The sequence below is a fragment of the Colobus angolensis genome, unplaced genomic scaffold (assembly GCF_000951035.1).
Source record: "Colobus angolensis palliatus isolate OR3802 unplaced genomic scaffold, Cang.pa_1.0 Scaffold15, whole genome shotgun sequence".
Classification (NCBI taxonomy): domain Eukaryota; kingdom Metazoa; phylum Chordata; class Mammalia; order Primates; family Cercopithecidae; genus Colobus; species Colobus angolensis.
The window spans coordinates 16,104,011-16,119,715 of record NW_012114599.1 but is presented as its reverse complement, the minus strand read 5'-3'; the positions used below and the strand labels follow the sequence as shown (position 1 = coordinate 16,119,715).

The 15,705-nt window shown below is 43.1% G+C and overlaps 1 protein-coding gene across 1 annotated transcript in view; it reads left to right on the top strand.

Moving 5' to 3' along the window:
- Nucleotides 1-14,029, top strand: part of RASGRP3 (RAS guanyl releasing protein 3 (calcium and DAG-regulated)) — an 87,686-nt gene extending 73,657 nt beyond the window's left edge. Inside the window, exons 14-18 of the mRNA XM_011935988.1 lie at nt 882-1,029; nt 6,818-6,854; nt 9,182-9,307; nt 9,638-9,996; nt 13,589-14,029. Coding sequence (XP_011791378.1) covers nt 882-1,029; nt 6,818-6,854; nt 9,182-9,307; nt 9,638-9,996; nt 13,589-13,597 — 679 coding nt within the window. The 3' untranslated portion in view covers nt 13,598-14,029. The remainder of the gene's footprint in view (nt 1-881; nt 1,030-6,817; nt 6,855-9,181; nt 9,308-9,637; nt 9,997-13,588) is intronic.
- Nucleotides 14,030-15,705: the final 1,676 nt, after the last annotated feature.

Sequence of the window (15,705 nt, the reverse complement as noted above, 5' to 3'; positions counted from 1 at the left end):
AGTCTTGCTCTGTTGCCCAGGCTGGAGTGCAGTGGTGTGATCTCAGCTCACTGCAATCTCTGCCTCCGTGCCTCAGTCTCCTGAGTAGCTGGGATTACAGGCATACGTCACCATGCCCAGCTAATTTTTGTGTTTTTAGTAGAGACAGGGTCTCACCGTGTTGGTCAGGCTGGTCTTGAACTCCTGACCTCAAGTGATCCACCCACCTTGGCCTCCCAAAGTGCTAGGATTACCATTACCTCCCAAAGTGCCATGAGCCACCGCACCTGGCCAACTGGATCATTTTTAATAAACAAGAAGTCAGGGTATGTGGTGAGTAGGGGTGGGAAGGTGGGAAGAACCAGAGGTTTGTTCTGTGTGGAGTAGATCTGGAAGAATTGCTCCCAGCCAGTCACAGTGAATGGGATATGAGCCACTAAGATGTGAGTGAAAATATCACCAAGGAGCCCGGACAGGGTCAAGCTGAATGAATTTGAGAATGGTCAGTCCAGTTATTACAGTTTTCTGCCTTTCTCCATCATCCTAATTCTCGCAGCCTTACAGCTAGGCAAGGACTAGAAGATGTCCTTCGGGAAGCTGCTTTTCATAATAAAGACTTTCTGTGCCGCGGTGCACAGGCCACATGTGTGCTTACATGAATATGCTCCTGCACACACACACATGCAGGGTGCACACATACACAATTTTCTGCTCACTGAAAAAGGCGTTGAATACCTGAAGATGCCTTTTGAGGTTCGCCCTTTCTCTGAGATGTAATAGAGAAGTGAATATTCCTCATCTGCTTTTGGCCACAAAGGTTTGGGAGGTGGGTGATTAAAGTGTGGCAACTACATAGCAACCTGATACTCAAAGATCCCTCCCTTCTTTTATTCTCTTAACAGGGATGGCCTAATTAGTAAAGATGAAATGATGGCTTACTTCCTGAGAGCGAAATCCCAACTACACTGTAAAATGGGACCAGGATTTATCCATAATTTTCAGGAGATGACCTATCTCAAACCAACCTTCTGCGAACACTGTGCAGGATTCGTAAGTCTGTTTTCCGTTGTTTTCTTACATAAGTAGTTATTTGCGCGGCATTCTGAAAGGGTAGGAAAATGATACACTAAATAAAGTTCACTGTCTGCTTTGAATCAGACGCAAAACATGATGCCTCCCTGAAATTAAAGATTAAACACCAAAGGCAAGGTTTCGTTATTTTCTAGGAATGCAGGGCTAGCAAAAACAGGGAAGGCTGGCTATTAACTCAAGAGAGTGGGTTTGTTTATAAATCCCTGCCAGGGAAAAGTGTCAGCCCAGTGAGCCCTGGCATTATCACTAATATTCATAAGTGGTTGCAATTAAGAGGTGCATTTATCTTAGCGAGTTCCTTCCAGTTTTCATTTCATGTGGTATTAGTGACCAGAAATCCATCATGGCATGGTTCAATAATTCACAACTCAAAAAGAAGAAAAAATCTTTCTGGAGAGAAGCTTGTTATAATAATAAATAACATTTACTGAATGCTTGATGGTAACAAAGTACTTCCATTGACATTAAGGTAACTAATCCTCATAGCAAGCCCTTGAAGTGGGTATTTTACTTTCACCATCTTGCTTATGAAGATAGAGAGGTTCAGAGAGGATAACCCAGGTTCCTGAGGATTGCACAGCTAATCATTACCGGAGCTTGGACTCCGACACAGGTGTACTGACTGTCAGCCCTGTGCTTCACCTACACCACTGCAACAAATGAAGACTGCACACTTCCTTCCCCCACCTTTGATAATTCTTTGGGAAGTGAAGTCCGTTTTTGATCCTGGCCTTAACAGAAACTCTTGGGCCCTGAATGTCTTCCAGTTGATATCCAAGTTAAATACAATGGAAAATGCGGTATTCCAGGTGAGGGAGGCCCAGCACCCAGATGAGTATGACAATCACCCCTTTTTCTTTCTTTTCTTTTCTTTTTTTTATTTTTTATTTTTTGAGACGGAGTCTTGCTCTGTCGCCCAGGCTGGAGTGCAGTGGCACAATCTTGGCCCACTGCAAACTCTACCTCCCGGGTTCACACTCTTCTCCTGCCTCAGCCTCTTGAGTAGCTGGGACTACAGGCGCCCACCACCACACCCGGCTAATTTTTTGTGTTTTTAGTAGAGACGGGGTTTCACCGTGTTAGCCAGGATGGTCTCCATCTCCTGACCTTGTGATCCGCCTGCCTCGGCCTCCCAAAGTGCTGGGATTACAGGAGTGAGCAACCACGCCCGGCGACAGTCACCCTTTTCTAGATGCCAGAGCTCAGTCATGTCAGCTTTATTTGGCAGCCATGTCCTCTTGTTGACTTGTTGACCCATACTGAATTTGCTGCCAATATTATACACTATCAGAAATTACATTTTTCCCATCCCACGCTCAAAGAACTGACTTTGGGGGGCCAAATGCAAGAGTCTGTGTTCAAGCACACACTCCTCTGAGAATGGGTAAATAAGAGGCAGCCATTACCTCAAAGATGGTCCCAGGTGGTCATAGCAGCTGATGTGACACAGGGCAAAGCCAGTCTAACTAGCTCTCTTTATTCACTGCAGAGAAGGTGAAGTTCTTCTTTAGTATCTCCACTGGGATTGCATGACCAGATCATTTTATCATAAAACAAATGGTTGGCCAGGTGCATTGGCTCACGCACGTAATCCCAGCACTTTGAAAGGCCAAGGCAGGCTGATCACCTGAGGTCTGGAGTTTGAGACCAACCTGGCCAACATGGGGAAAACCCATCTCTACCAGAAATACAAAAATTAGCAGGGCATGGTGGCAGGTGCCTGTAATCCTAGCTACTCAGGAGGCTGAGGCAGGAGAATCACTTGAACCTGGGAGGTGGAGGTTGCAGTGAGCCAAGATCGTGCTACTGCACTCCAGCCTAGGCGACAGAGCAAGACTCAGTCTCAAAACAAAACAAAACAAAACAATCTCCTTTTTCATGTTTCTCTAGTTTCTATATTCTGATGGAAATCTTTGGAAGTACTTAGACCTGAAAGTTCTGATGTGGGATGGGGCCGTGTGTAACACACTCCTACAGAGTGGGACCCAGTGAACAAAAGGTCAGGCTGCTGGGCCATGGCATAGCTCAGCCAAAAGTCAGGATGATGCATCTGTCTTTTGGTGGGCAGTGAGTCAGAAGGCCCTTACCAAATCTCAAGGTCCCGGGTGCTTTGGCATGGACCTGCAGTCCCAGGTGCTCGGGAGACTGAGGCAGGGGGATAGCTTGAGCCCAAGAGTTCGACTCCAGCCTGGGCAATATAAAGAGACTCCCGCTGCTGCCATCTCTAAATATAATTATAATAATAATAATAAAAACTCGGAAAGGCATGGTGGCTCACGCCTATAATCCCAGCACTTTGGGAGGCCAATGCTGGTAGATGATGAGATCAGGACAGGAGATGGAGACCATCCTGTCTAACACAGTGAAACCCCATCTCTACTAAAAATATAAAAAATTAGGCAGGTGTGATTGGTGGCGGGTGCTTGTAGTCCCAGCTACTCAGGAGACTGAGGCAGGAGAATGGTGTGAACCCGGGAGGTGGAGCTTGCAGTGAGCCGAGATCGCACCACTGCACTTCAGCCTGGGCAACAGAGCAAGACTCCGTCTCAAAAAACAAACAAACTCAAGGTCTTATCTCTGCTCTCGAGTCCTTCTGTCCTGTTCCTCCCTTTTACAGAGGCCCTGGTTCTGTGGGAGCAGCAAGGTAGACTTTCTTGGAAGTTCCACACCTGTCCCCCTGACTCACTGGAGCAGAGATGCTGGTGCTGCATTCTTGACACAGCTGTGATGAAGTAGAAAGCTCTGGACCTGGAGTCTGGAACCCTGGGTTAAATTTCTGTTTTGCCCTTGCTAACTCTATGTCTTTGACCAAGTCATTCACATCTTTGGGTCTATTTCTATCTATAAAAGGGAGTTAATACTTACCCACCATGTTGTTGCATGATAAAATACCATTAGACATGTTGCATGTCACATGACTTGGAGTACACATTTTTTATGTATTCCTTGATACTTTGAGAGTTTAATTGAAATTTACTCATTTGAAATTTTTACAGCTGTTTTTGTTTTTAAAATATATTTAATTTTATTGGTACGATTTGATTTGATCTTTACTGACACTCATGTTAAAAAGCTCATTGGTTTTCAAAGGAATTTATAACTATAGCTCTATAGATGTGTGATTGAAAGGAATTGTGGGACAATGGTTCCAGTGCCGGAACCATCTGCTTTTAAAATAAATTCCATTTTAAGGTTAAGGAAGACAAACAGACTTGCTCTGCAGAAGATTTATTTTAGAATTAGAATTCCAGAACTGAAAGAGTGTTAGTAATTCCCTTATTTTGTAGATGAAGAAACTGAGGTCTGGAGAAGTTAAGTGACTTCCCCCAAGGTCACACAGATCATTAGCAGCAAAACCATGAGTCACACCCAGGTCTCCTGACTCTCACTCCACTGCTCCTTACACCATAATTACTCCAAATATGACAGCAGCTGGTGGTCTCAAATCCAAGGACTGTGGGAAATACTCCCGCATACCCATCCACATGAGTTCATCCTCTCCTGTTCTTGGCAGGCACACTGGCCCAGTGCCTCTTCCTAGCTACTGTTTGTTCCTGGCTATTAAGTAAGCATTAGCAAACCTACCTCCTCACCCCCACCCCCAGCACTCTTGCTTGACTGTATGTTTTTCAGCAGTTCCTGCAGCAATGCTAATAATGTAACATATCTGGATATTAAGATGTCTCTTCTTAACTCTTATCCTTTCTTGTCCCACCTCAGTGCCTTTGCTCACACATAGAGTATGCACGAGCAGTGGCTTCCTGTCTTTCCTTCAAGTGACACATTCTTCTTTCCCTCACTAGCTATGAGACCTTGCCAACGGACTTTACCTCTCTGCAGGTCAGTCTCCTTGTCTGTAAAAATGAGAAAAATAGTATTACCTATACCATAAAGACATCATGAGCAATTAAACAAGCTAATATGTATAAAGAGCCTAAAACTGTGCCTCTCACATAGCAAGAGTTCAAGAAATGTTAGCTATCATCATTATGATTGCTATTATCATTACCAAGGACTCTGGAGAAAGAATTTCCAGGTTGTGGGAGATTGGAAATTATCTAACTTCCTGGATCATCACATGCACCTTTTACAAAAGAGAAGCAAACTAGATTATCGTAAAGATCAAGCTGTGATGATCCTGGCCACCACTGCCCTTTTCTGGATCATGCCCCTCTGTCTTCCAGCCATCCTTGCTTCTACTTAGTTGTCAAATAATCCTTCCTGTCCTGAAGACAAAATATTGCTCTGGCCTAGGAGACATTTGCATTTTATTTATTTATTATTATTTTTTTCTTTGAGCTAGAATCTCTCTCTGTTGCCAGGCTGGAGTGCAGTGGATCTTGGCTCACTGCAACCTCTACCTCCCAGGTTCAAGCGATTCTCCTGCCTCAGTCTCCTGAGTAGCTGAGACTACAGGCATGCACCACCATGCCCAGCTAATTTAGTAGAGATGGGGTTTCACCATGTTGGCGAGGATGGTCTTGATCTCTTGACCTCATGATCCACCTGCCTCGGCCTCCCAAAGTGCTGGGATTATAGGCATGAGCCACCGCACCTGGCCGACATTTGCATTTTAATATGTATTCTGAAGGACCAAATAGCTGTTCAGGCTCAAAGGAATTTTAGTTTTCTACTTGCGGAAGTTCCTTGTCAAGAAGAAGTAAGGAGTTTTCCTGTACTCTTGAGTCACTTCACATTGGCTGTGACTTACTCTTCTGCAAGAGCGGGACATGCTGCCCACATGTGGGGGCATTGTTCGCTTATAATACACTGTGAACATTGTGAATGGCACCCCCATCAGTCCCAGTGGGCCCTGCTTTTTTCAACATTATTTTATTAAGTAGATAATAGCCACCTAACCCAAGCACGAAAAGGTTAGCAATAGTTCTTCTCCAACTTGAGCTAAGCCCATGTAATTACCCATACTGTACACCTCTGGTGAATCTGTCACCCCGTGCAAGATCTGTGGGGAGGCACAGAAAGGCATGGCAAGGCCCTCTTCTTTATGGTGTTTAGGAGTCTGTCTGGAGAGCGAAGACACCACCACCAGAATGTTGCCCCTGAACCCCCTGGGCAAACGCTCCCTCCTGGAACTGTGGGCCCTCACATCTCGCCTCAGGGATTTGTCACTTCCTACTCGTTAACCACAAGGAAGTCACAGACTCCTTGGTTGGTAGAATCTGAGCTTTTTCGACATCTACAGCCCTGGCACAGGCCAAACATAGAGCAAATGCAGAGAATGAAGACATGAATAACTAAGATCATTTCCTCTTCTGTATTTTTCCATGGGACAAATACTACTCAGAAAATAACCTAGCAAAATCCAAATGCTTTCATGTGAGGCGCGCTTCTTCCATTGCTTCATTTCCTGTAGTGGGTACCAAGAGCAGCTAGTGTCATTAAAAAGAGGGAGCCAGGGGCTCCCAAAGACCAAGTGGCCATCTCCTCTGTACATTTTGCCGAGAGCGCATCAGGCCAAAGTCTGGCCCATCAAACTTTAGTAGTTTCCCATCCCGGCTCCCAGTTGGCTCCAAGAAAGAAACGGGAAATGAAACTCATGTTATCACTATAGCTGGAAGGGGCCCAGAGAGGGTTCTTCTATCTGGCAGGAAGGGTGTTAAGAGTGGCTACATCCTGTTTGTGCCTGGCTAGTCATGAAGCTTCCCAGGACTTCCTTCTCAGTGGCCTTGTTTTCCTTCCAGATCTATCCTCAGATTCCCTGACATTCCTTTGTCTTTTGTTACAGCTCTGGGGCATAATCAAGCAAGGATACAAATGCAAAGGTAAATCAATGTTATTTTGTTAAAATTTTTAAAATGTGACATTTTGGTTAAGAATCAAATTTGGTTAAACTACAAAAGCTCTTGACATTATTCAGAATTGCAGTCTTTCGGGTCAATGGCAACTGAGAATGATTGCCTCTGAGGAGTTGTTCCTGGAGTTTTGGAGAGCTAAAATTGGAATTTTATAGCTTGTTACAAACCACTCTTATCAACACACATAAATCTAGTTCTTTTGAATCAGAGGCATCCAGTTAAGGTGGGAATTCTGAGTGGGACAAGCCTAGCTAAAATACTGTATATAAGAAATTTTTCCTTCAAAGAAAAACACTACTTACTATTTCTATAATCCATAGGCACTTCTTCCCACTCACACTTAGCTATTCTTTTCTCTACTAAATCACATAGATGGTAACAGAAAACAAGGAGAAAACTTAAAATGTCTTTTTGTCCTTTTCAGTGAATGCATTCCTCTATATTTCCCATTTAATTAAGTTTATAAACAATAGAATCAAATATATTTGACAAATGCTATATGCATGTATATTAAGCATTTAGGAATGTGTTACTACTTGTACATATATGATCAAGTACACATTATTGTTGTTTAAGAAGTTGCTGGACACTATGTGGACAGTTTATATGGTTCTTTTAAGAATCTTACAATGCTTTTGAAAAATATAATAAAACTACAAAAAGAAACATCTTAATCACAGAATACCTTCAGATGAATGTTGTTCCCCTAGGATGCCTTTTTTCTCCAGTTATTTTCCAGTATTTGCTCCTCATTTTGCATGAACAAAAAGCTTCCCAGATCTCAATGGAAGCCATTGTTTAATGCTCAGAAGTACCTTCCCATTAGTGCTTCTCTATCACTTGCCTTGGTCTAACTTAGATTTTTACTTTCAAGCAGCAAAGATACTGCAAGAACTTACTGCCCAGCAGTGAGTCATTCGTTTTATTCTGCTTTCTATCCTCATACCCTAAAATACACACACACACACACACACACACACACGCAATTTTATAAAGATGAAAATATATTATACCGTTGGATTATCTCTTGTATTTTCTTAATGGCATATAAAGTGAAAAAAAAAACTAATTAAAATAAATTGAACACGTCATTAAGACTTTTTGGAAACAAGATCACTTAGGGGAAAATGGGTATTGGAAATAGTTAGAAAGGTCCTCTTTGACGGTAGGAGAGAAATGATGATCTCTATTCAATGATTCTCAGTGAAGTGTAGGACCCTCACCACAGGAAATAACTGTGAACCACCATCTGAAGTGGCCACATTTTTCTACCCCAAGTAGTAATTAACATTCTATTACCTTATCTAAAACATCCTGGCCGGGCGCGGTGGCTCAAGCCTGTAATCCCAGCACGTTGGGAGGCCGAGACGGGCGGATCACGAGGTCAGGAGATCAAGACCATCCTGGCTAACACGGTGAAACCCCGTCTCTACTAAAAAAATACAAAAATCTAGCCGGGCGAGGTGGCAGGCGCCTGTAGTCCCAGCTACTTGGGAGGCTGAGGCAGGAGAATGGTGTAAACCCGGGAGGCGGAGCTTGCAGTGAGCTGAGATCCGGCCACTGCACTCCAGCCTGGGCGACAGAGTCAGACTCCGTCTCAAAAAATAAAAAAAAAATAAAAAAATAAAACATCCTAATGGGCAATTTCACAGACTCTGCTACATGCTGTTTCAAAGCCATAAGCAAATATAGAACATACTTACTGAGCATCTGCCCATCTTGTATTCTGTTTCTATACAAAGGAAGGAAGCAGAAGATGTAATCACTGGCCCTGAAAGGTTTTGGAAAATGAAGAAGAGTAAAAAAGTCCAGACAAGTGCTGAATGGAGGAACACCTCACAATAAATGATCAGAGGCAGCAGTTGGCCTGGGAGAGACTAGAAGCTGAGGCTTCTTGCCCTCATCCTGCCTTAGGCTCTCTTTGTGGGGATTCCATCTAAGCCTGGGAAAGACTCTCAACCCCATTTGATTTGCATTTAGTTTTGGGCAAAGGCAACTGACCTCTCAGGCTGGACTCTATTTGCTCCTTAGGCACAAATGCTCATTAGGTCCTCAATTGCATAGAGAATCAAGCTGAGCAAATGTAAGAGAACTTTCGGAACCTCAGGAAGGCAAGTGTGGACCAATGGCCCCTTTCCAGATGCTAGACACACCGCATGGGCCTGAGCTCAACTCTGAAATTCAACACAGAAACTGGGGTTGCGGAGGGGCGGGCTGAAAAATCAAGTGCCACCCTGGAAACTCAATCAACATCAGACACACTAATCATCTGCGACACCCTTGGAATTTTTCAGACTGTGGAGCCAATTGTCACAAACAGTGCAAAGACCTCCTGGTTCTGGCCTGCAGGAGATTTGCCCGGGCGCCCTCCTTGAGCAGTGGTCATGGGTCACTGCCTGGAAGCCCCTCGCTGCCCCCAGGTAATGCCCTCTACCTTCTTTGCTGCCATGGTCTCTCTCTGCTTGCCTCCTCACACTTGGACCTCATTTAGGTTCTAGGTCTAAACCCAGTCAGTCTCTCTAAATGCTAAGGCCTTCTTTAGGGTGAGCAGCCTAAACCCTTGAATCATCCTTGCTTCTCTCTGCTTTCCAGTTTCAGGAACATGTAGCTTGCCTACGGCTAATTGAGTTCTGTTCCTCGTCGGTCCCTCTAGGACCTTGCATGCCAGACTTGTGCTGTTTGCACTATCCTTGATGCTTTGCTATCAAGCAGTCAGATATCAAATAATCACCCTCCTCTTTCACTTCCAGCACAGGATGAGGTGTTTGAGTTCCCTGGAGTCACTGCTGGACACAGGGATTTAGACAGCAGAGCCATCACACTGGTTACAGGCTCTTCTCGCAAGATCTCCGTGAGGCTACAGAGGGCCACCACCAGCCAGGCCACCCAGACTGAACCTGTCTGGTCAGAGGCTGGCTGGGGGGACTCAGGGTCCCACACCTTCCCTAAAATGAAATCCAAGTTCCATGACAAAGCAGCAAAGGACAAAGGCTTTGCCAAATGGGAAAATGAGAAGCCCAGGGTGCATGCCGGTGTGGACGTTGTAGACCGGGGCACGGATTTCGAACCTGACCAGGATGAAGGAGAAGAGACCAGACAGGATGGTGAGGTAAGTGCTAGGTCAACCCACAGAGAAAACCAGAAGGAGGAGGCTGAAAGTGCTGAGATGAGCGTGACAGAGGGTCTGGGGGGCAGCCTGGTAGTTCTGAAAGCAGAATGGTTGGGAATGAAGACATGTATCACTTTTAGTCTTGCCACTGGCTAGCTATGTGGCCCTGGACATATGTTTTTTCTTTCTGGATCTCAGTTTCATGATGTAAAAAATTGAACCAGATCAAGTTCTGAAACCTAGTGAAGGCTGTCGTGTATGCATACTGAAATGATGCCCCAGAAGCCCATGACTATATATCCAAGACACCAGTACACAATACAGATCAGCTTGGTTTTCCAAGCTAGAACCAGGGCCAGAGTCAAGAAAGGCAGTGGAAGCAAAAGACTTTTCGATAAAGGAGAATTGGAAACTTTTGACTCTACTCAAAAGAAGCTTTTGACAGCATCATGGAAAAGGGGGTGGTAAGAATCAGAGATACACGGCCCTTGAGGATGTCTAAACCAGGCTCTGCCTCTGCGTGAGCAAAATCATGCAAAGTAGGATGCAGATGGAATTTGTTAGAGTATGCTGACATAGAAATTGATTCAAGATGGAGTTAGATAAATTTATTAGTTAACAGTCTATAGTGTATTAAGAGAAAGGATTTGAGAAAATTGGCATTATATTCCTAACGTTTAAAGCAATGTCATGGAGGACAGCCATTGCCGCCCTGTCGAATCGTTCTCATAAACAGAATATTGGGTTAGGCAGAGATCCTACTGGATCAAGCCAGTGCTCTTTAGTCTTATGGGTGGTCCTCCACATTGCACTCTTCAGGAGACCTAAACACACCTCTCCATACATCTCTCCATGATGAGAAAAACTCCAATGACCTTTAACCAGAAATCCCCCTAGTTCCTTCCTGATTGAAGGCAGTACATCCAAGGTGGCCACCCATTATCTCTGGTCATACAAGGTTTATTGTAAGTTTCTGCTGAAACACTTTTTTTGTTTCTTAAAACATCCACTTTTAAAAACAGCTTTGAGATGTAATTCACATGCCATGAAACTGACCCATTTAAAAGTATACAATTTAGTATACTTTCAGTATGCTTTTAGCATACTCACAAAGTTATGCAACCATCACTACAATCTAATTTTAGAACATTTTCATTATTCCAAAAAGAAATCCTACACCCATGAGTAGTCACTCTCCCCCACCTCACCCCAGCCCTAGGCAGCCAACTAATTTATTTTCTGTCTCTATAGATTTGCAACACCCACTTTATTTTTAACATTTCCCCCACTGATCATCTTGGCAACTGTATCAGTCCTATCCCCCCACTTCTTTTACTGGCCTAGCACAGTTCAAGCTGGGAATATAAACGGGAATAAGAGAAAGATCATGATTTGGTGCCAACAGCTCTTAACCTGACGTCTATTTAATGACTTCAGGGGGTTCATGACAGCACTTTATGTAAAATTTTACATGAACATATGCTCACTTCTGGGAAGAGGAGTCCATGCATTAAACAGATTCTCATGCGGGTATGTGATCCAAAAAAGCAAAGAATCATTGTGCAAGAAGATTTTCTGGATTCCCTGTCTAGTCACCCCGTACACCAACTCAGAGGCTATTTCCATGGGTGCTGTAGCTGCCCCTGGAATCTCAGAAAAAGAGCTTCTCCAGGTTGATGGCAGGACACCATCAACCTGGAGAGTGCTCAGGATGGCACCCACCTCATGGGCATCTCTGAATTCAGAGGAGAACCTGCTTTTGTTAAACAAATAGTGAAATTGGCCGTGAGCTCACTACTATTGGCCTCTCACAGTTCAAGTTACTTAAACTGTGCTTCTGAGTTAGGAGAAGTTCACAGCCTATTGGGTGTAAGACAATCACATAGGTAAGATTTCCTGACCATTAATCTCTGTAAGGAAATATAAACAAGTATCTGGGTTTTTTAAAAAATTTAAATTTGTTTTCTGGAAATTGAACTTTTATATTCAAATGCTCTCTTATCCTTTCTGTGTTCTTATCTCTCTCTCTTTTTTTTGACAGAGTCTCACTCTTTCACCCAGGCTAGAGTGCAGTGGCACAATCTCGCCCCGCTAGTTTTTGTTTTTTCAGTAGAGACAGGGTTTTACCACGTTGGCCAGGCTGGTCTCGAACTCCTGACCTCAGGTATTCTACCTGCCTCGTCCTCCCAAAGTGCTGGGATTACAGATGTGAGCCATTGCGCCCGGCCATGTTTTTCTCTCTTAAAGCACAGGGATGATTCACTGACCCCAAGTATTTAATTTCATCTGTGCTAATTAATGAAGGAAGTATGCTCTTGCATGAGATGCATATGTATGGTATATAGTCTCAGTCCCATTGAAATCAGTAACAAATGAGATGTTTGCCCTGTTTAGGGAATAAGCTAGAAGGAAAAACAAAATGGTAAAATTATACCCAGGGGTTGAATATGTAGACAAAGGAGTTTTTAAATTTAAGATTTTTTTTTTTCTGCCAGGCGAGACCAATAAATGGCATTAGGAGCACTGACCTACACATTTATTATTTAGTATCAGATGATGTTTGTGAGTCCTGTAGTTAAAAACTGTAGAATGCAGAAAAGGTACTTGTGTTTGTAATCGTGTATTTCCTCCAACAGAGTTCCAGGATTTATACTCATTTTAAAATATAAGGGTATGAGCATTTTCTGTGGCAGTGTACCTCATCTCACCAATGACCACAGAGCCCCTGCATGTCAGAACAGGTCAAGATTACTCTCTTGGCAGTAAGAATACATGTATTTCCTTTAAACTTCTTTTATTTTCCTTTATCTTCTACTAAATTAAATTTAGTCAACAAATATTTATCATAAAAGCATTGGGAAATGCTGACTAAATAAAATGGAATATGTTTGTGAATCTATGTCATATACATATATAGTCATACATATGTACACATACATATGTAGGTTGACAGGTTTTCTCAGTGCCCTTATGCACTAATTTACACTGTGGATTTCTAAGAGGGAAACCTTTTAACAAGAATCATTTTGAGGGACTAATGATTTGTGGTATACACTTTAAGGTCAACATCCTAGTTGGACTCCATATAGGAGTCTTCAAGAGTTCGTGTGCTGGGCGAACTACGTGATCTCTCTTTTTTTTTTTTTTTTCCTGAGACAAGATCTCACTGTCCCTTAGGCAGGACTGCAATGGTGCAGTCATAGCTCACCACAGCCTCGAACTCCTGGGCTCAAGCAATCCTCCCATCTCAGCCTCCTAAGTAGCTGGGCCAGCAGGCATGTGCCACCACACCCAGCTGGTTTTTATTTATTTTTTGTAGAGACGGGGTCTTGCTATATTTACCAGGCTGGTCTTGAACTCCTGGTCTCAAGTGATCCTCCCACCTTAGCCTTCCCAAGTGCTGGGATTATAGGTGTGAGCCACTGCACCTCGCTACCTATGTGATCTCCTAATTCCCACTAAATCCTGACACTATGAGGTACTGATCATTTCAGATATTCCCTCAAATTCATCTGAAAAACTGCTTTCTAGGAACATTCTTACTTTGTTACATGAGATCCAGCCATGCGATAGGTTCCAATTTGTGTTTCAGGATGGCTGACTTCAGGCTGCGGAAACTGAAGGCAATAATGTTGGCTTTCGGAAGGGCAAGATGAAAAACTCTGAAGAAAGCTCTGACTCTCAGGAAGTTATCTGGAAAGATACCTGGATGTTTACTGCCTTGGGACACTGTGGGATCTCCATGTTTGGACTATGGGACAGAGAATTGACCCTAACTATGAACTATTTATTTCCTGCTCCCCTACCCCTAGTTAAGTGCCACAAACACTGTGTTATGTAGTCAGTACTTTTTTCATGTATCTTTCTCTAGAGCCATTTATATACGGGTGAAACGAAAGCTTTTTTGCATGTACTTGATACTCATTCTGTAAACTCAGACTTCGCTTTTTTTGTGAGAATATCCTTTCAATACTTTTATAAACTTCTGTGTGTGCTGTGGCGGGGAACAGTTAACAAGGAGATGATTTAGAGGTTTTTTTGTTCTGTTTTGTTTTTGTTTTTTGGTGTGCCTTTTGGATGGGACCAGGACTTAACATTTTCCTGAGGACAAGGAAGCTCTTCAGACACTGGAATACAGTGATTCTTCTAATGATGGTCAGCTGCAATGAGAAGCTATTTACATTGTTCCTACCATGTTGCTATGATATGTAACAAGTCACACATGTATATATCACACAAGTCTTACCATTTCTGCATCACTAGGAAGCTATGGCATGGTCGTGAAAACTCTCCTAATACTTATAATAGCCATGGAAGAAAATTATGCTTGTCCCTTCTGACTGGTTTAAGCCATCTTTCTTAAGATTCCTGAAGTAGAAATAGCAATTAAGAAATAAATTCAAGTTTTGAAGGTTAACATTTAGCAGAAAAACAAACCATTGAATCAGCTACTAGATGATATGCAAAACAACCATCAATTTTTTAAAAGTCAAGAATTTCATGAAAAAACAAACAAAAAAACCACAAACTTTCGGTTGTAAAAGAGAACCCTTGTTCTCTTCCTAAGAAACGGCCTTCCACAATTAAAGAATATTCATAGAAAGAAAATAATCACAAATCATATTTGATTAACATTTCATTTAAGCTTTTAAAATATCAATCTTTTAAGTAGCTCCAGCTTACCCAATATAACTAGTTATGGTCCTATTTCTTCCATGATTAGAGGAGAGAGAACTTGATTCAAGATACTGAAAACCAGAGATGGGACTGAGCCTGTGAATGACAGGAACGATCTGTTACCAGGTGACTAGTTGGAAACTATTCCACAGAGGTGCCCTGGTCTGCATTTGGGGGCTAAAGTGTATATATTCCATTTAAAATGGAATTTGTTTGTATTTGGGGCAGTCTTCAGTGAAGCCTTTCTCCTTTCTTTTCCACATTGAGGACAGTTCTGCTCAGCAAAATTGTTGAGTACCTGTTCTGGCCAGGTCCCATGCTATATGCACAAAGTTAAGAAAAACTTGGTCTTGGCTGGGCGCAGTGGCTCAAGCCTGTAATCCCAGCACTTTGGGAGGCCGAGACGGGCGGATCACGAGGTCAGGAGATCGAGACCATCCTGGCTAACACGGTGAAACCCCGTCTCTACTAAAAATACAAAAAATTAGCCGGGCGAGGTGGCCGGCGCCTGTAGTCCCAGCTACTCGGGAGGCTGAGGCAGGAGAATGGCGTGAACCCGGGAGGTGGAGGTTGCAGTGAGCTGAGTTCCGGCCACTGCACTCCAGCCTGGGCAACAGAGCAAGACTCCGTCTCAAAAAAAAAAAAAAAAAAACTTGGTCTTGGCCCTTGGGAGCTGACAGCCCATGGGCATTAAGGCAAAGTGGTTCCAGTGATTTAAAATATGGTTCCAAATATGCTAAAACCAACTTGTGCCAACCAGATTTCCAGATTGGAAATACCACAGATGAAGTGAAGTGATCAGTTGAGGGAGCTGTGATTAAGCTGGATAATAAGAGAACATGCCACCTGTAAGCACTCAGAAGGCAGTCATCCCTAGATGTTGGTTTCATGTATATTACACTATCTGCTACTACCCATAAATGCAATGATATGCATGTGAACAACATTAAAAACAGAAAATAGCAATCTAAGTACAGGAAAGCTTTTTTGTGTGTTTAAAAAAATGGAAGAAAATTCAGGAAGAAACGTGTT